This window comes from Diachasmimorpha longicaudata, chromosome 10, assembly GCF_034640455.1.
Source record: "Diachasmimorpha longicaudata isolate KC_UGA_2023 chromosome 10, iyDiaLong2, whole genome shotgun sequence".
Classification (NCBI taxonomy): domain Eukaryota; kingdom Metazoa; phylum Arthropoda; class Insecta; order Hymenoptera; family Braconidae; genus Diachasmimorpha; species Diachasmimorpha longicaudata.
In genome coordinates, this window is record NC_087234.1 from 2427375 (window position 1) to 2446110 (window position 18736).

Below are 18736 nucleotides of genomic sequence, written 5' to 3' on the forward strand. Positions count from 1 at the left end.
TTGTGTACATCAGCTGTTTTTTTTTGCAACTCCAAAAATTCACTTCACCACCACCGCCTCTTCTGACGATCTCACATTGACAAAATTTGCAAGTTATCACGAATTGTTTATTTTTAGTATCAAAAATATTCTTGCAAAACTTGTTGTGAGGATGGGGGGTCTTGGTCGAACTACGTTTGTAGTCATTGGTGAAAAATCTGCCACTCATTTTCCCTCGGTGTAACGACCCAGAGGGATCCTCTTTATTTTTATTATCCTCTGAATTTGTTTTTGTGCTTGGAACAGACAGTGGAATTTTCTTGAATGAAGTTCGAATCATTCAAGTTATTGATGGATTGAGTTTGAAATAAATATTTTATTTATTTCTCATTTGGTGGAGTGTTATCTTCAGTTCAGGTGAATAATATCAACAATGACGAGAACAAAGCCCCATATTTTCCACGATATTTATACCCAGCCATATGATTACGGAGTCCGGACAAAGCTTTATTCCAGCAGTAAAGGTAAATAATATTATTTATTTATAATTTTCCATTGAACTGATCAATTATTTCAATTTTATTCTATCGTCGGTTGTGCATCATCTCGAGGACCAAGCGAGCAATCGTTAAGGGAAATGTTAACAACTTTTATAAATAATTTAATTTCCTATGACAATCGTTTGCTCATGTTGAATGTACCAGTTGTCGTACGCGACCAGTGATTGAACAAATGCAGACAATCGTCATTGAAAAAATAGTAAACGTCACGAAATTAACTGTTTTTCCTTTCTAAAAAGCAGAACCAGGTTCATGAATGAATCGTGAATGAACCAAAGAAATTGTAACTAATTTTTTTTATATTATTGAATGTTGGTGGCTTTATCACTAGACTTCGTTGACTTACTCCTTCAAATACTGGACAGTCCACCCTCTAAACATTCCTCATTATACCTTTCTCCAGAGACTCTGCCCTTGAGAGGATACACAATCGAAAAATAAACGGTAGCATCACTGTTAAATAAACTAGAAAGTGAGGATCCAGTAGTTTGTAATTATCTGAACAAAGAGATTAAAGAGAAATAGTCGGAAGATATTTGTTGAACTAATAAACTTCTCCCCAGAAATGTCTTGAAATATTTTCGTAAGAATTAAATCGTTCTCAATAAAAATTTCTCAAAGAACAATTCTCAATGATCAATCCTGCTTGAAACTCTTTAATCATTAATGAAGTTAATTACTAATTTATATTATTTCAACCTATTCTATCACTTAACGCCCCAATTTCTCCCATAATTAATAACAACTTCCTTGATAAAATTATTTTTTACAGCGAGTCTTCAACTGATCCAGCGTATGTCCCTCGTCAAACGTCTGAAGGTTCATCACGGCTGCGTCAACTCAATCTGTTGGAATCACACTGGTGACCTGATCTTGTCAGGAAGTGATGATCAACATCTTGTACTCACAAACGCCTACAATTACAAGGTAATTTTCCCGGTTCACGATTTGATTGCCAACATCAAAGAAAAAACGATTACAGTAGACAAATTGGATTTGTCATTCTGGCATTCGAAGGTTCGGAAATTAGGAATCAGGAAATTTGGAGTAATAATGAGAGAGGAGACAGCCAAGGCTTAACATTGGCCCACATTGGGGGATATTTGTCTTGCCAAATGCTGTAAAAAAAATTGCACGTGTATTCCTTGTCTCTAATTTTAGGCCTTCAATCTAGAACTTGGAGTGTCGGGTAGGCTCTTCAGCTCTCATTGACCTGAATGACAGTGAAAAATGTCAGGGACTTTGGCTCAAGTGCAAGCGAGAATATTAAATTGTCATAAATCAGTCGTGATGAGGAGTGTCAGGCAGTGGTAATTATTCTTGGGCACGTGTGAGAGGCACAATTTGAAAGATGGATTTGCTAAAAATGCAGAAAGGAATTTGCCATAATATTTTTGCAAAAATCCTTTGCCTCCCGAGATGTTCATTATTTGGGAGATGATTCATTTCGAAAGAATGGAAGTACATCATACACTGAGTCATCCAGACCAAATCCAGTTTCATAAAATTCGATTTTTATTCCCTTTCAAAGCTTCAGATTGAAGGACAGACATTTTATCTTCAAAATTAAAATCTGAAAAATGATTGCTGTAGTTCAAAAATTTATTTCTTACTCCACAATCACAATCTAGAGAGTTTGAATAATGAAGATGTGTCTTACCGGAGTTTCATCTCCAAATCTCGTTGGTCTAAAACAATTCAATTTTTCAGTGGCCATTAAAATAGGGAAATATTCGCAGGAGTCTTTGTATATTCAATAATCAATGAATAATATTTTAAACCTTAATGATAGAAATTGAAGGGCCTCTACATAATCGATACTATTTCAACGCAGGTGCTGGACGACTACAAGACAAGTCACAGGGCAAATATTTTTAGCGCAAAATTTTTACCCAATAGTGGAGACCACAGGATTGTGTCATGCAGTGGAGATGGAATCATCCTCTATACAGGTGAGTGTTGACTGATTACGATTTTGAATGAATATATAACATAAAAAATACCTTTGTTAAACTGTCAACTGTGAAACTCAATGAAAATCTCCGGCAAAACCTCCGATATTTGAAACCCAGATGAAAATAAAAATTGTCTCGTTTCCTTTAACTACACATTTCCATTCTTCAATTGCTTTTATTTTTAGATCTCATGAGGAAAACAGAAACATTTCAAAATCAGTTTACATGCCATAGTGGAACGACTTACGAAATAGCAACAATACCCGGTGATCCCTACAGTTTTCTCAGTTGTGGTGAAGATTGCACTGTCAGATACTTTGATCTGAGGGTCAAAAGCTCATGTAACACTTCAAAATGCAAAGACGTACGTAAATAACACTCCGAATATTTCAAATTTTATTTTTCAAGGTCCAGATGTTGGATTTATAAATGATTTATTCCCCCAGGATATTTTGATCTCATGCGAACGTGCAGTTACCGCACTGTCTGTGAATCCAATGATGCCTTATCAGTTGGCGATTGGATGTTCCGACAGCACTGTCAGAATTCATGACCGGCGAATGCTGAATTTACGGGATGCAGGTGACATAAAATATATTGCCTTCATAAAAAATGAAATATCATTTCTACTTGTTATTTTTGCTTATTCTCTTTGAATGTTTGAAGAGATTACGATGAAAAGCCAATCCAATGGCTTCAAAACTATTGGATTACTAAATTCCCATTTCTATATTCCATTAAAATTATTTCAGTAGCAGAAAGCAGTAGAAATAAATTTGCCGATGAAGAAATGATTTTGTGTATTTGAAAAAAATAATTTCTACGTCCATTATAGTTATTTTTATCAACAAATTGAAATAAATTTAATTTTTTAACAGATTGGGGAGGCGGGATAAATTCCTCGATTCTTCCACTATCACTCTTTAGTGTCCCTGAGTTCGAAGGAAACTCATACAGAATAACATCTCTGAGTTATAGTCCAGAAGGAAATGAAGTTCTTGTCAGTTACAGCAGTGATCACCTCTATTTATTTAGCGAAAAGGTAAAAAAAATCTTGAAAGCGATATTTTATGCGAAATTTTGTGAATAAATCTGCGATTAAATTATTCTAAATTACCTTAATGTAAAATCCGTTTTGATGGCCATTAATATGCTCGTGCATTCCAATGAGGGGATTGAAATAATTTAATTGTTTGATTCCCTCATTTTGTTTGCAAATAATGCAGAATGGCCTTTTCTGTTTTCCTTGTTTATCATTTTTTAAACTGTTTTTCATTTGAATGTAAATAGGATCATGGCTCGAAGCAGTTGAAGAAAGACTCTCTGAGTAGATCGACAAACAAGAAACATTCAGTGAGATCTCCCCAGCCAGTTAGAAGATTGAGATTGAGGGGCGACTGGTCAGATACTGGACCAGATGCACGTCCAGAAAGAGAAGGTGGACGAAGAAATGGAACGGGTGAGTTGTAAAACTACTCATTAATCAAAAAAATACTAATGAATTAACCACATGTCAGTTAATGTCGATGGATGGAACCCAACAATACAAATAATTAATCTTCAAATGGAAAATTCGACAAGAAGATGATAAGTTATGATGAGTGTAAAAATAAAATTATTTAAAGAAATTGAAAAAATATTATAACGTTTGAGAGAACTTTTGTTTTAAGTAACAAAAAAGAGATTTAAAATTGAAAATGTTTATCCTAGTTTATCACTTCGCCCCAAAAATATTCTAGTATGATATTTACTCACAATGTCATTGATTACCGAGGTATCATAAAAATAGTCAGATTTTTTTGCTCCACCTTTTGAAAATAGTTTGCTACATAAATAATCTCGCATTACAAAATGACAAATGAACCCGTCATTTTTACTGGCAAGACTCGGCCTCCACTGGAATCATTTGGATTTTTCCAGAAATAGCACAGGCCAGACCTGTTCTGCATACATCGTTGATGCAGAGAATGACCGATGTACTCAGCAGAATGCTAAATGATCCAGCAACCAGGGCTGCTCTCAGTGGAGGTGGCGAGGATAGCCTGGAGGGTGTGGTTGATCGACAACCTGAGGTTCAACAACAATCTGATGAATCTAGTCCAGAAATGCAAGAGGACAGAAGTGATTTCCAGAGTATGGACACCGAGTCCAATGCCCAAGCCATAGGTGAGTGTAAAAAAATGTTTTTGCTGTCAAATGGACGTCTCGAAACTGATCTAATTTAATTTTCAATTTTTCTCGTGTTATATGAACCCATTATGATCCAAAAAGAACAAAAACGTAATTTTGAGACGGTGTCCGTGTGCATTGATACTTGCGTTTTACTAATTATTGGCCAATGGATTAATGAATTTGATGTTTCTTTCAATGTAGGATTGTGGAGCCCTGTGAACCGATAGAAATTCAAATTTAATTCGCTCATTGAGTTTTGGATTTTTCAGATTTCCTTAGAAATGGATAATCTCACGATAATTTCTAACAAAAAGCACCAAATTAATTACATGATGGTTTGAAATAACTGTGTCAATATTTGATAGATGGAATTCATAGACGAAAGTAATTTCTTCGATCGTTGTTTCCATTTTTCCAAGAATTTTAGGACATTTTTAATTATGATTTCTGCTTTTAAAAAAATACTCAATTAGAATTTAACACAGAAATGGAGGTTTTTAATAGGCAGATGTTGTTTGTGTACAGATCGAAGTGATGATAATGACAATATGGACACATCAGTGGAGAATATTTCATTACCAACTAATGAAGAAAATTTTGAGACTGAAGAAGCATCAGAGAGAGGTGATTTATCCGATGAGACTCCTCTGACTTCAGACCACAATGGTAACTCTCACATATCAATGAATGAGGAATCTAGTCAATCAGAGACGGCGAAAGCGTCCATTCAATCTCTCACCACGTTGAGTCTATCTCGTGAAGGGGAGATGAGTGATTTAAGGGATGAGACTGAGAATCCAGCGGTTAATATAGCGACTGGCAGGGACGAGAGCATGATGGAGAACTTGAAGGACAGGCTGACATTCATGAGAGACGGTTTTCTAGAAAGGTACAATGATTTTTTCTGCTCAATTTTTCTGCACTAGATATTTTGTAGGATTTTTTTTCAAACATGAAAAACTAATTAATGAAAGAATTTCCACAAAATGTGAGGAGTATTATCTACAAAGGTATCGAGTGGATTTTCTACCTGGGCTCACTCGTTTCCTAGATAAATTGACAGAAGTGCAACTCATTCAAAAGTGTTTGAAAAATGTTTTGAATAATTCTATTTTGCTTGCAGACATGGTAGTGAACCTGCTGTCAGTCTTACATATTCAGATAAAAGTTCAACAGGTGCAAGGATATCCATGGGAGTTGCAGATGAAGTCAGTCGAGACAGTTATCATCCAGGTAATCCGCAGAAGAAATTCCACGTTTACCATTTGCGAATTGTCTTCAATCGATTATTGAAATTTCAGACTAATTTATCAATTACCAATCGTGTCGCATGATTGCCTCATTGAAATACAATCATATAAATTTTAGAATTATTTATTCAATAATTAACTAAAATATTAAACTATCAACCATTATTATTACTCCAGTATTTTCCTGAGTTCAATTGAGATAAATGATGAGGAAATGGAAAGTGCAATAAGATATTATTGAAAGACCGTTTTTTGCAAAGAAAATTGATTCCTTGTCTTTTGCTTCACAATTCTATAACAGAAAATGATGCAATTAACGTGGAACGTTTGAAATCATGTGATTTTATCGATCTGGTAGTGATTGACTGGATTCACCCCATGGAAGTGATATTATTTACATTCATTCCAGGACCCTCTGGCAGTCAGAATCCGATGAGACTTATGCCTGGACCAAGTAGTAGGCCAAAAAAATCTTATCATGTCATGGAACGTAAGTTATATCTAAATTATAGATTCGGAGCTTAACGAAATAGGAAACGTACGTTATATTATTAAAAATTCCTCAGCTAACTTTCATTCCGCTTTCACGTTTTTGTTTATCTCCAATAAATTCAATGGGGTTAAACCGAAAATATATACCACTTACTATTTGCCAACAACTCATCAAATTTGATTGAAACTAAACTATTTTGCTCTTTTTTGAAAAACTGCTTGTCAATTTTGAAGACTTGATGGAAAATATTTTTCAGTCGTATTTCACAAATTATGTTTTTCTGTTTTTATTGAATTTTAGAGACAGATGAGGATGTATATAATGATAGCGATGATGATGAGGATGTAGCTGCTGGAAGGTAAATTGATGTCATTCGTTTTAATTTTATTTCATTAGTCGTGGTACTCGAATCGTTTATTGACTTTCAAAATGAACTATGCTATGTTAAATGAACTGCTAATTTATTGACAACAATTTTCAACGATTGTTGCCTTCATTTATAATAAAGTGCAATTATTGTTGAGTATAAAACGCATAATGAAGTACAACTGTTCTCTGCAGATTATCCGATGCAGCTAACGAAAGCATGGATCAAGATGTAGTTAACAACCACGCCTGCTTGGGGCGTTATAAATACCTCGATGAGTACCGTTTCACCCAGCTAAGGGTAAAGCAAAAATACATGGGACATCGCAATGCGAGGTAGGTCTACTCTGTTCCAATTTCCCTAGAATTCTCCTAACAGTTTAGTAGAGAAGTAGTGGAAAAGAGTGAAATTGAACAAATTTGGATTTTAATCGACAATTAAAATTTTTCCATCAAAATTATTTTTCTTATTTCCACCGAATAGAAATTAATCCCAAGAAAAATATCGTATGTTTGAAATCTTGATTGTTATTACTTTTTTTTTACGTGGAGCACTAATTGATGGACAACGAAAAATTATTTTTATGTCAAATTCATTTCTTTGATTATAAGCGATGGTTTTTTGATTCAAAAATTAATGCTTTCGAGTATAAAATTATTTTGTTCAGCAGAAATTTTTTTTTTTTAATGAAATAATGAAAAACTCTAGAGAGTACACATTGAGACCAAATGAATGAGTTCTTCATTTAAAATAAAAAATAATTTTATCGATGAAAATTTAATGCAGTCAGATATTTTCCAGTGACATTTCACTCTTTTCACCACTTCACAAGATTTATTTCGTAGCAAAACCGTAGGACCCCAGCAAAACCACCACCAAACTACTGTTCTAGACTCCTTCGTTCTAGTCAGGAACTAGCAACGAGTGCAACTAAGCCCTCCTCAAAGACGTATCTATTAAAAACAAGTTTATTACCTTGAAAGCCTCAAAACGGACTGGGCCAATTAGAATCAGGCCCATCCAATGTATTGATCGTGCTGTGCTTCCCTCGTTTCACTCTAGTTTCTTTAGGACCATGATCAAAGAAGCAAACTTTTGGGGCGATGATTTCGTCATGTCTGGAAGTGACTGCGGGCATGTATTCATTTGGGAGAGAGATACTGCTAACCTGTGTATGCTGTTGGAAGCTGATCAGCACGTTGTTAATTGCCTTCAACCACATCCATATTTGCCAATATTGGCTACTTCTGGTATCGATTATGATGTCAAACTGTGGGCACCAATCAATGAGGAAGCCAATTTCGATGCCAATTTTGCAGAAGATGTGAGTTTAATTGAATTGTTGAGACATTTGTTATCATTTCAGATAATGACTCTACGTATTTAAAAATATTACATCACAGTCTGACTCAAAATATTTTGGGTCTAAATATTGGGGCATAAAAATCGAAAATTTGGCAATTGAAAATATTTAAAAGGACCGTATCGGATCGGTAAAATACCAACATGAAGGGAAAACTACTTTACGAAATTGACATTTATCTTTTTCTTTGTTTTTTATTTTTTCCGGGATTCATTATTGTTTCCATTAGCAATATTTTTCTAGTCGATTTTTTCTGGACTATTTTTTGTGACCAAAGTTTTTTTTCTCTCAGCATAAGTGCTATTGCTCCAAGAATTGAATATTAGTAGGCATTGCTACGTGTATTTTGTCATTATTTCGTATTCATTTGTTATAGTATGTTGTTTGATTTTCTTGACTCATTAATTGACACAAAGTTCATTGATTTTTCTTCCTCAATGAACGTAATTTATAGCTGTAATTATTTATTTTTGTTGAATCGATTCTGCTGTTGTTGTGATCGGTTTTCTCGTTAGTCCTTTGGCCTATTGTGATGTTTTTTGTAATAATTGTGTGGTCACATAAGTCACATTTCATTTTATTTTGTTTATTCATGCATCGCTTACCCATTCGCTGTTTTTTAAAGATAAATATACGTTTACAGTAGATTATCGTAGTTCCGATACGTACGGGAGAATAGGAGAAGAGAACGCGAAAAATGCGATTATATTTTCTCAGTCTCAACACAGGTTCATGTCGAGCCGCATTTCCGAAAACGAGGAGTGGTAAACGTAAAAAATATTATTTGGTTTTTAATTTATTTATTACACATATTGATAATTTGTTGAATAATAATCTTCTAGTTCAACATAATTCTCAAGCCTAGAATTGTTCCAAAAAAAATATTTTCTTATGTTAATAGCTACAAAAAAAATATTAGAAATGATATATTCTTGGAACAAATCATTTTTTTCCTCGATATAATTTGAAAATGAAAAGTACTAGGATAAAATGACACAAAACATTATTTCTTTCTTTCTCTATACTATACTATATATTACTATATAATACTATATCTGAAAAATTTCTTCCTCATCAAACAGTTTTTGGGGTTCTTATCGTTTTCTCAGGAATTCCATTGTCGAATCGAGTCTCACGTTTAATATTAAACTAAAAAAGACTGTTATTTGCTGTTATTGCAGCTTCAAAAGCGTAATGCAGTGATGCTGGAGGAGACAAAGGATACGATAACCGTGCCAGCCGTATTTATGATAAGAATGCTGGCGTGTCTCAATCAAATACGAAGAGGTAGTGATATGCTTATAATCTCTTCAAACACTTTTCTTTGCTCACAAACATTTAAATTATTGAAATAAGAGAAATTGAAACATTCATCCTTATTTTTTCGAGTCAGTATTGTCATCTATCGAAATATCATTGAATATATTTTCTCATTTATCTGCATCAAACGCACAATCGAGCTGATCGAGAATTGATCGAATAATTTTTTTCAGGAAGGGGAAGAAATCGGAGAAGAAGTGGAGACGAAGGCGAGAACATGCGAGGCGGATAATTAGCATAATAACTCGTCCTTTTGTCAGTTGTTAATTCATAATTCAAGGAGAAGAATAGAGATAAGAAAAAACAATTGTGCGAACGAAAGTGTGAAGACACTCCAATATTAATTAATCCTTTAACTGCATTTTTTTCTCCTTTCATGTAAATGAATTTTTAATAGTTGCTCGGAATGTTATCTTCTTATCTTTTATTTTTATGTTTATTTTTCATCGTTGAATGATTCATTGTTTATTAGAGATCATTTTCACATTGCCCTGGGTGATAAATCACTCATCATATCCACGGGTACGTTAAAATCATAGGAATTGTTGTGAAATTGTGCCTTAAGTGGTGAATGGTTGATTGAAAGTTTACGGTTTGTGTGGTGAAACGTTAATGCATAAAACTTTCACACGTAATTTTTTTTAAAAATTATGGGGAATGGTGAGAGACGATGTCAATGAAATCAATTGAATTGGAAGGAGTAATTTTGTTTGATTGATTTCAGAAGATTGTCTTTGGACAGCACGACTTCCGCTGAGGTTTTTTTATGAGGTCATTTACTATTGAGATAAATTCACTCTAATGACCACTAATAATTTGTCAATTATTGATTTTATTTGACTTATATCAGTAGGAAGCGTCACTAGATATTTCTTTCAGCTCAAAAAATTATTTGAAAATGTAAAATCAATTGGTAAATATGTCCATGATATACGTTTCACCTCCCAAATGTGGGTTTCAATGTAGACAATACAGTACCTAGAGTAAAAAAAAACGCGTAATCATCAAACTATAAATTGAAGTCAAATCATTGGGTCAATGATCAGAAGTGAATTCGAGTTGTTATGGGGTGGGTTTGGGGGGGGGGGAGTTTTATGTTTCGTGACAGAAGATAATTCTGATAATGTGATGAGGAATTGAGTGACATTGTTTCATTCTGTTGTTTGTAATAAAAAATGTATAAAGAAAAATGGAATATGATCAATGAATCGATATACGTGAGTTATTATTTACAATATGTCGTGGGAGATTGAAAGGGGTGTGTAGGGGAAAACGAGCAGGCACTTGTCTAATGACAAAAATCAGTTGAAAAAATATTTGCAAATTTACGAGTGGAATAAAACACTGGGTGATGTAGAGACTAATAAAGTGGACCGGATGTGGCAAATGGGGGGAAATGATTTTTTAATTTTTTATTTATGTGTTCAAACTTGATGGTTTATTCTGGTTAGAAGTTTTTGGACGACACTGCCCATGGGGAGGGCAGCGCTGAGGAAATTAGTAGTGAAGTGGGAAAACGAGACTAGTCACTTCTGACTTTTCGCCAGTTTTTTAGGGATATCTCGAAATCTAGGGGAGATGGGAAAATTTTTATTGGGACCTTTTTTGGGCAGCGAATTAAGGGTTGCAACAAAGGTCATAATGAAAATCTCACTATCTCTCTTAGATTTGGAGATATCCATCAAAAATTCAACTCAGAGATAAGTCAATTAATCTCGGAACAGGATAAAAGAGAAATATATTCGGTAATTATTTAAGTATTTCAGTACAAAACAAACTTCAATTGATGTGAGAAATCATTTTCTTTACATTAATGACTTGTCTTTATCTTTTGGACAAACATTTCGTAATCTCAGTTTTTTTTCTCAGCATGAGATCATCTGCGCTCAATTTCCAAGTTTTATAATGAATAATTTTGGTAAGTAATTTGCACTAAAATAAAATATAAAGAGATACAAAAGAGTGACGGATAACAAAATAAAAATAATGAGGAAGACGATCGTATAACTGGATGTCTGAAAGGGTGGGGTAAAACCAGTACGTAATAATACTCATTTATTTGAATAAGTATTTGTACGATATCCACAGCACTGAGAGTCTTTCCAGGAGATGAGCATTTGATGGAACCTTCATGTTTGGGACAACTCCTCTCTCATGCGACTGGATATGTGTTTCTGGAGAATGACAATTCTGATGAAAATCGATTAATTCATCAATGATATTCATTATTCAATGACTGTTATCGGAATATATTTTTTACATACAGAAACATCTGCCGAACCAACAGCGACGAGAGCAACACCTATCTGCTTGTTCACACTGAATCGAAAAAATATTATTAGAATTTTTCCATTTCTCTTCGAATGTCAGAATTTTGTTGTTAACCCCATCATGTAGTGGTCATTCAATATCACCACATAGACATTATAATTATTTAAGACCCCTTTTGGGGGTTTGAATGAGAAAACCTGAGACTCTTCAAACGACTGAATTGATTAATAACCAATTAATTATTGAATAAATTAATTTTTTTGTATGTCAATGGCCTTTTCAATATTCGTCATGGATTCAGAATTTTTCGTGAAACTTTTTCCACTAAACATGTCTATCAAACCACATACATATACAGGGTGTTTCAGACGTACATGCCGATACTGAACCGACATGTCCTGGGGGTGAGTCTGGAAACCCCCTGTATAATATATATTTTATTAGAAATATGATTAGAATTTTTAATGTCAAGTCATAGACTTTCTATTCTCTGTTCTCTTGAATTTTCCAAACAAAGTTTTTTTTTCCATAAACTTTTGGTTGTTAATTAGTGATTACGTGGAAAGAAACTAACTGTCGATCCAATATTTTGGCCGTTCGGTACACATTGTCCACTAACAGCCGCTGCCACCATTGCAATAACCACAAAAATCGCGAGGAATTTCATGATCGATAAATCGATTTTTTCGTATGACTTTCTCTTCACAAATGCAGAACTGATAGCACCTATTCGGGGTGGAAATTGCCTTTATAGGTGCAACAAGTCTCGGTTTCTGCAAAAAGTGAGAACAAATATTTGCCCATTTTGGATTTCAGAGATAAGATATTACCGACGTAGAGCACATCGGAAATAATAATATTTATCAAGCACCACGTGTGATTTACACAGCTTGGACTTTGAATGTCATTACAATAATTCAATGTATATCAAGTTCTGATTTCGTGTTTGATTCTATTTCCCTTACATGAGAGTGACCAAAAAGCATTTTCAGAGGATTCATAACCAATTAATTATTCTCTTCCAATACACATAAATTTTCCTTTATTTTATTGTCCTCCAATAGCCTGAGACTCAAATTATTATCAGTAAGATATGAAAGAGAATGAAGAATATTGAAGACATATAAACACAGAAGTAAATATATACAAAAAAAAAAAACGAAAAAATTTTATTCTTAAAATCATTGACCTGAAACTTGATTAATTTATATTCACATGTAGACTGACTATCGAATAAAGTGACTTTCTTAAAAACAAAATTTTAATCAAAATCATTTGGAAATATTTGCATCAACAAATTCCGAGAATATTCCATATTCGTGTTTTATAAAAAAAATCCAATTGTTTTAAAACATTCGAGAATTTCCTCAAATATCTTGAAAGTTCAAAAATTTCTGAGAACTTTATCGAAGACCTGAGCATTTTCCAGAAAATGTAAAAAGAAATATTCAGCAAGTGAATAATTAACATTAAAAATTCGCGTCATTTATTTAACTCATCTTCAAACATTTTCCCTTTAAAGTTTTTGTTATCCGTCGAATCACTACTCAATTACGAAATGTTCAATGTTTCGATTTATTTAGATTTAGGTGAAAAATTAAAAAAAAAAAATAGTAATTACCATTTGTTAGATTTACGGTGTATCTTTGTATTTGAGAATCCAGAAATGCTCCTTCACATCCTCTAATGGGATTCGTTCATAAGCTTTCTTGTGTATCAACTGAAAATTTGAAAATCGACAAATTATAAATTTGAGGAGTTATGTGGAATTATCAGGATTGTTTCAATAATTATTTTTCTACCTTCGAAATAAGATCCTTGGCTCCTAATGAAATGTGCCGTGGCCAGGTAATACGGTGAGCCCTGATTTTTGCGAAGGTTTTGGTCTTAGAAGAGCTGAGAAATGGCGGTTTCCCCACCAATAATTCATAACACAAAACCCCCAGGCACCAATGGTCGACGAAGATACCATAGGCCTTTCCTTGGACCATTTCTGGTGGTAAATAGTCAATCGTCCCACAGATCGTATGTCGCCTTTTGATTTGCACATGAAAATAATTCAATTCCACGATGTAAATGAAAATTAATTGATCATCGAACCGCGTAAGGATTTGATTTATCAATAATGCTCGGTTATTTCTAGAGATAATTGAACAAAAATTTTCTACTCTTCTGGTATTCCACATAAATGACGACTTACATCAATGATGGAGTATGCACAGACCATCCAAAGTCTGCAAGTTTAATATTCCCATTCCAATCGAGCAGCAGATTCTCAGGCTTAATGTCTCTATGAATGACATCATTCTGGTGACAAAAGTCAAGAGCATCAGCCACTTGATACGTGTATTTAGCAGCCCTGAAAAAACATGAGACATCTTACATATCTGGAAGTACTTCATTCTGCCCCAGTCACATCAACTCACAAGTGATTGGTGAACCTCCCTCCGGGTTGTCTTCTCAGTTTTCTGTAGAGCTCCCCCCCTGCAGCATATTCGAGAACCAGGAAAATATCCTTCTCGTCATGAAAGTAAGTGAACAGCCGTAGAATGTTGGGATGGATCAAGTGTGATTGGATTTCAATTTCACGAAGAACTTGTTTCTCGTTGTGAGCCATCCTCAGTTGTTTCTTGTTCATTGTCTTCAGGGCTACGATGTACTGAGTTTTCTTCTCTCTAGCGAGATAAACTCTGCCGAACTGGCCGCTTCCCAGGGGAGCACCGAGTTCGAAATCATTGGCAATCCATTGATGACTGGAAATGTACAATTTACATAGTGAATTTATACAATAAATAAAACAAAATTGATACTTCACTTTTATTTAATTGTCGCAATTTTTTTAATTCTGTGGATTTCTGTTTGTTCATCTTTTGTTTATTGTTCTAACAGAAGAGGTTCAAAGTGGAAATATTGAACGAAGTAATACGTAGAAACGGTGTTTTGATATGAAAGGTCGTCTTCCAGAAGGTCACGACTTTAGTTGATTTATGGGGTAAAATCAGTTGTGATATTTATTTTTCTGATTTGTCGTATACCAGCAAATAAAACAAAATCGTTTCACGAGTTCTTAACTACAATAAAGGCTGTTAAATTGCACAACAGTCTCAAAAAAATTAAATTAGGATATTCCTGGTGTCGTCTATTTTGCCCCGCCCTGGGGGAATTTCTCTAGAATTTATCAACAGTCTTCACGTACAAAAGTCCTTACAATATTCTCAAAATTCTTCAGACTGTTTTGATGGAATTACAAGGTCAAATCATCTTGTTTTGTTAATAATTCGATACGTTACTAAAATTTTAAAGATAAAATATCGATTTAGTTCGTACAATTGTTGGATTCTCACCTTCGACTTTTTTGAGACAAACTTTTCTCTTACCTGCCTCCAGAATCTTCAATGTGCTTCTTCATCACTGCAACACACCTCGCAACCCCATTGGCGTGCTTTGCAGGTACTTCTCCAACGGTTTTTGACATAATTTTTCTGGAATTAATGTCCGTTCGTGACATCCAGCATAGAAAAACCTCCGAGGAGCGTTATTATTCCACAACAATGCAAACGTTTCTCCTAATTATCTTCCCCCAATCTATCAAAACTTCTATTCACTCGGAATCGAGTCAACTACGTACCACCAAGACAATGAGATGAAGCAGGTTCTCCAGATCGATTGTGACTCCTCCCTCAGTTGATTTCTTCTTTGTGAACCTTATGAAATCGAAAGCTTCAGAAAACCAAAAATCGATCTTCGAACAGATCACATGTTATTTTACGTCACTAAATTCACCAGAAACAATAACTGGATTCACAAAATAAAAATTGACCGAACGATCTCAGCAATATTTCTAGGATCGTCCGGTCAATCTGGCAACCACCGAATCTGTAAAGTCTCTTTGTCGATTGTGAGCCTCGATTCACAACGCCGGTCGACCAAAAATTCTTGAAATTGAAAATGTAAATAATCTCCTTCTCTCTCCCTCTTGTTAGTGTCCTTTCTCTTTGTCTTCTTAGTGTGACAGTAGCTCCCTCTGTAACTCTTCGATTGATCCTTCTAATGTTCTATGGAATGTAACGAAGAAGCAGTTAATTTAATCACTTCCCTTATTGCATTAACAAAGACAAATCAGGAAAACACCCTAGTATTTATCCCACGAATTACTTTTTTTCAAACCCTGAACTCTAAATACTCGTCAAAATACTGACAAGTCAAGAATTTTTGCTGTACCCATGGACAATCCTGGACACCAAGAGACATGATCATCGAGGTATCCTCTAAATAAAGTCGAAATTGAAGAAAATAAGCGAGCCCACCCCTCTGAAGACTAAACCCCCCAAAAATGGCGGAAAGGGTTGACTCGTGTTTCATCCCAGACTCTGAAAGCACATCCCAAGTGCTTGTCGATCCATTCATGATAGACACAGAGCACATAAACGCTTGGATCCTGAATGTGAGGTCTCGAGAGTCAGTCCAGACAATCCCAGAAAACCATAAATCAATTTGCAATCAGCACTTCATCTTCAGCGATCACATGAACCCCCCAGAGCCCCTCAAAATCGTCGAGATTATCGAAACAAAGGAGGATGAAGAACCAGCAGAGAACAACGCTGAGGAATCACCGGAAGAAGCACATGATGAATCTCCTGATGAGCTTTCTCAGCACCTCAGCAGTCTCACGGTCTCACAACCTCGAGATAACCCCGACGATCTCGATGTCTCACTCGTCAACGCTGGAAAAGAGACTGAAATATCAGAAGACTTTATCGACTTCGAGGACATCTCCTCCGAGGACTTGAATTCAATACTCAAACTCATCTCTGAGGACGTTGTGAGTGTGTGCAGACTCTGTGGAAAGACCACTGATGATCCTTTGCCAATATTCTCAGGAGATGAAGAGAATGAGATCAGTCTGTTTGAAAAAATTCAGTATTATCTTCCCATCAAATTGGACGCCAACGACAACCTTCCCAAGGTCATTTGTCGAGAGTGCAAGGAGCATCTGGAGAAATCTCACGAGCTCGCGATGACTTCTCTGGCGACAGAAGCTCTCCTGACAGGCTCAGCTCTGAAAGAAGATCTAATTGAGAAGACCATGAATGATACTGAGGAAGATGTACTAACAATCACTACGAATTCTGATCAGGTAGTCACATCCACAGGTCACATTCAGGTGGTGGATAACAAGAATGTGGTGAACTGCTCACAGGAGACTGTGAGTGATGGAGTTTATTTCGATTGCTCTCAGACATTGATAACCAGCGATGAGGATGAATCCCCTTTCACGACTTTCGAGGCGTTGAAAGTGCGGAGAACGTATGGGAAGAAGAGACCCTTATCCCTCGGAGATGGTAGTTCAGCTGCTAAGAAGAAGAAGGAGGAACCTGTCTTCGAGACTTGGTGAGTTTGAGCTTTTCAATTGGTCAAAAAATCAGTGACACTCAGCATTCCTGTCCAGAGTGTCCACCATTTCCTCAGATGAATCCGATTATTTATCAATGCACTTCCTGGCGTAGATATGTGGAAGTGGAATGAGGTGGACATTTGGTTGGACATTTTGAATCAAGATGCACTTTAAATTGATATCAGGTACAAATGCAACATGTGCGTGGCCTCCAGCCGAGACAAAGAGGTCATGAAATTCCACAAACACCGTCACAGACTGCGAAAACCAGTTCTCTTCTGGTGCAACTTCTGTGCCACTGAATTTTCCAAGGAGTCTATCTTCGCTAATCACATCCTATCGGTTCATAAAAAGGAGTCTCGAGATCTGAGTCAGGCCTTCAAGTGTATCATCTGTCACCGAGTTTTTTCCCTCATGACAGCTGCAGTAATTCACTATCAGACCACGTGCGCAGTTGATCCAGTTAAGGAGGGTAGTACCAGGAAGTGCAGTGAGGATGTCTACGTCAGGTACGCCTATACCTGCGAGTTTTGCTGGGAAGGGTATGCGTATGTGTCCAGTCTGAACATGCACAGAAATCAGAAGCACCCGGAGACCAACCACTGGATTAAGGGGACTGATATCAGCGAGGATAAGAAGAGGGAGAGGATCATGGATATGTTTGGGATCAAGTGCGCTTTCGTCTGCAAATTTTGTGGAAAGATATTCATTTCCTTGGAGAACTACGTGCATCATCAGGTGGAGCATGCTGATGGACTCTTCAGGTGCTCCATTTGTTATGGGACTTTTGGGGATTACCAGGACTTCAGGCTGCATCGGGAGACTCAGCACGACTTTAGGATCGTTCTCAGGGAGACCAGCGGAGGGGATCAGCTGGATGAGAATAAAGAGACGGCTTCGAGCTTTGAGATTGAGATTACGGAATAGTTGAGATAAGTTGAAAAATTATAATTCTCAAGATTTTCGTCAGGGACTAATTACGGACTGATGGAGGTTTTTGCAGAATTATAATTGACGCAGAATTTAGTAACTTATTGGGAATTCTATCGGTAATACAGTGAAAATTGAAGTGGAGGTATTAATATTCAATTTCGTGAAGAAAGTTGGCAAATAATTCTCGAAAAAAGTTGTTTTTACCATTTTACGAAAATAGTAGCTTTAAATTCACTTCTGAAAATAGATTACAAACTTTCTTAGATGAATACTTCAATTTTTACACGTTTTCTAAGTTATAGTTCAATTATCCTTCTTGAAAACATAAATGTTATTTAAAAAATTTTAAAATTCGATCATAAAGGGGAAGGGAGGCTTATCGCTTAATTTTGAGAGTGAATAATTGATATAAAATCTGTCGTCAGACGCTTATTAATTTATTATATTCATTTTCTAAAGATATCATTTGGAGATTTAGATGACTTTTCTTTCGAGATTCAATGAATATTTCAATTGCTGTTTTAATCATTCTTTTTTTATGGAGGGCGTCAAGGTTACAGGTGTTGGGGATTTATTATAAAACTCATAGTTGTCTCGCAATGGGCCATCGTCCGAGGGCCTTCACCCAGACGAGACTATCTTTAATTCAGAATTTGCTAAATTTCTGGAATTTTATGG

General features: G+C 35.5%; 3 protein-coding genes across 7 annotated transcripts; 2 read left to right on the forward strand and 1 right to left on the reverse strand.

Annotated features, from left to right (window-relative positions):
• Nucleotides 1–18: 18 nt before the first annotated feature.
• On the forward strand, nt 19–10388 carry LOC135166603 (DDB1- and CUL4-associated factor 6-like). 2 transcript variants are annotated; one of them, XM_064129017.1, is made up of 16 exons: nt 22–503; nt 1312–1466; nt 2374–2491; nt 2680–2858; nt 2941–3076; nt 3373–3536; nt 3785–3953; nt 4415–4660; nt 5192–5555; nt 5790–5899; nt 6326–6406; nt 6710–6767; nt 6971–7111; nt 7848–8100; nt 9321–9426; nt 9633–10388. In XM_064129017.1, the coding sequence occupies exons 1-16, from the start codon at nt 413–415 to the stop codon at nt 9689–9691; spliced, it is 2430 nt and encodes an 809-aa protein (XP_063985087.1). In that variant the 5' UTR covers nt 22–412; the 3' UTR covers nt 9692–10388. The 2 variants fall into 2 exon arrangements, with proteins under 2 accessions (XP_063985086.1, XP_063985087.1); XM_064129016.1 differs by lacking the exon at nt 9633–10388 and having other exon boundaries at nt 19–503; nt 9321–9617.
• A 784-nt stretch (nt 10389–11172) lies between these two features.
• Nucleotides 11173–15635, reverse strand: LOC135166611 (aurora kinase C-like). 4 transcript variants are annotated; one of them, XM_064129038.1, is made up of 9 exons: nt 15359–15635; nt 15108–15212; nt 14157–14483; nt 13931–14089; nt 13533–13764; nt 13352–13450; nt 12305–12503; nt 11724–11778; nt 11173–11633 (listed from the first exon to the last, which is right to left on the reverse strand). In XM_064129038.1, exons 2-6 carry the CDS (start codon nt 15203–15205, stop codon nt 13364–13366), a joined length of 903 nt encoding a protein of 300 aa, XP_063985108.1. In that variant the 5' UTR covers nt 15206–15212; nt 15359–15635; the 3' UTR covers nt 11173–11633; nt 11724–11778; nt 12305–12503; nt 13352–13363. The 4 variants fall into 4 exon arrangements, with proteins under 4 accessions (XP_063985108.1, XP_063985105.1, XP_063985106.1 ...); XM_064129035.1 differs by lacking the exon at nt 15359–15635 and having other exon boundaries at nt 15108–15336; XM_064129036.1 differs by lacking the exon at nt 15359–15635 and having other exon boundaries at nt 11173–11649; nt 15108–15336.
• A 169-nt stretch (nt 15636–15804) lies between these two features.
• On the forward strand, nt 15805–18728 carry LOC135166604 (myoneurin-like). Its single transcript, XM_064129018.1, has 2 exons — nt 15805–17121; nt 17311–18728. Exons 1-2 carry the CDS (start codon nt 16064–16066, stop codon nt 18050–18052), a joined length of 1800 nt encoding a protein of 599 aa, XP_063985088.1. The 5' UTR covers nt 15805–16063; the 3' UTR covers nt 18053–18728.
• Nucleotides 18729–18736: the final 8 nt, after the last annotated feature.

Bases quoted from the DNA above. Each gene is read 5' to 3' on its own strand.
- LOC135166603 (XM_064129016.1), top strand. From the start codon at position 413: ATGACGAGAACAAAGCCCCATATTTTCCACGATATTTATACCCAGCCA. The intron at 3,537-3,784 runs GTAAAAAAAATC...GAATGTAAATAG, and splicing joins TCTATTTATTTAGCGAAAAG to GATCATGGCTCGAAGCAGTT. The intron at 5,556-5,789 runs GTACAATGATTT...TTTTGCTTGCAG, and splicing joins AGAGACGGTTTTCTAGAAAG to ACATGGTAGTGAACCTGCTG.
- LOC135166611 (XM_064129035.1), bottom strand. From the start codon at position 15,238: ATGTCACGAACGGACATTAATTCCAGAAAAATTATGTCAAAAACCGTT. The intron at 13,765-13,930 runs GTAAGTCGTCAT...GCAAATCAAAAG, and splicing joins GTGCATACTCCATCATTGAT to GCGACATACGATCTGTGGGA. The intron at 13,451-13,532 runs GTAGAAAAATAA...TCAAATTTTCAG, and splicing joins CCAAGGATCTTATTTCGAAG to TTGATACACAAGAAAGCTTA.
- LOC135166604 (XM_064129018.1), top strand. From the start codon at position 16,064: ATGGCGGAAAGGGTTGACTCGTGTTTCATCCCAGACTCTGAAAGCACA. The intron at 17,122-17,310 runs GTGAGTTTGAGC...AATTGATATCAG, and splicing joins GAACCTGTCTTCGAGACTTG to GTACAAATGCAACATGTGCG.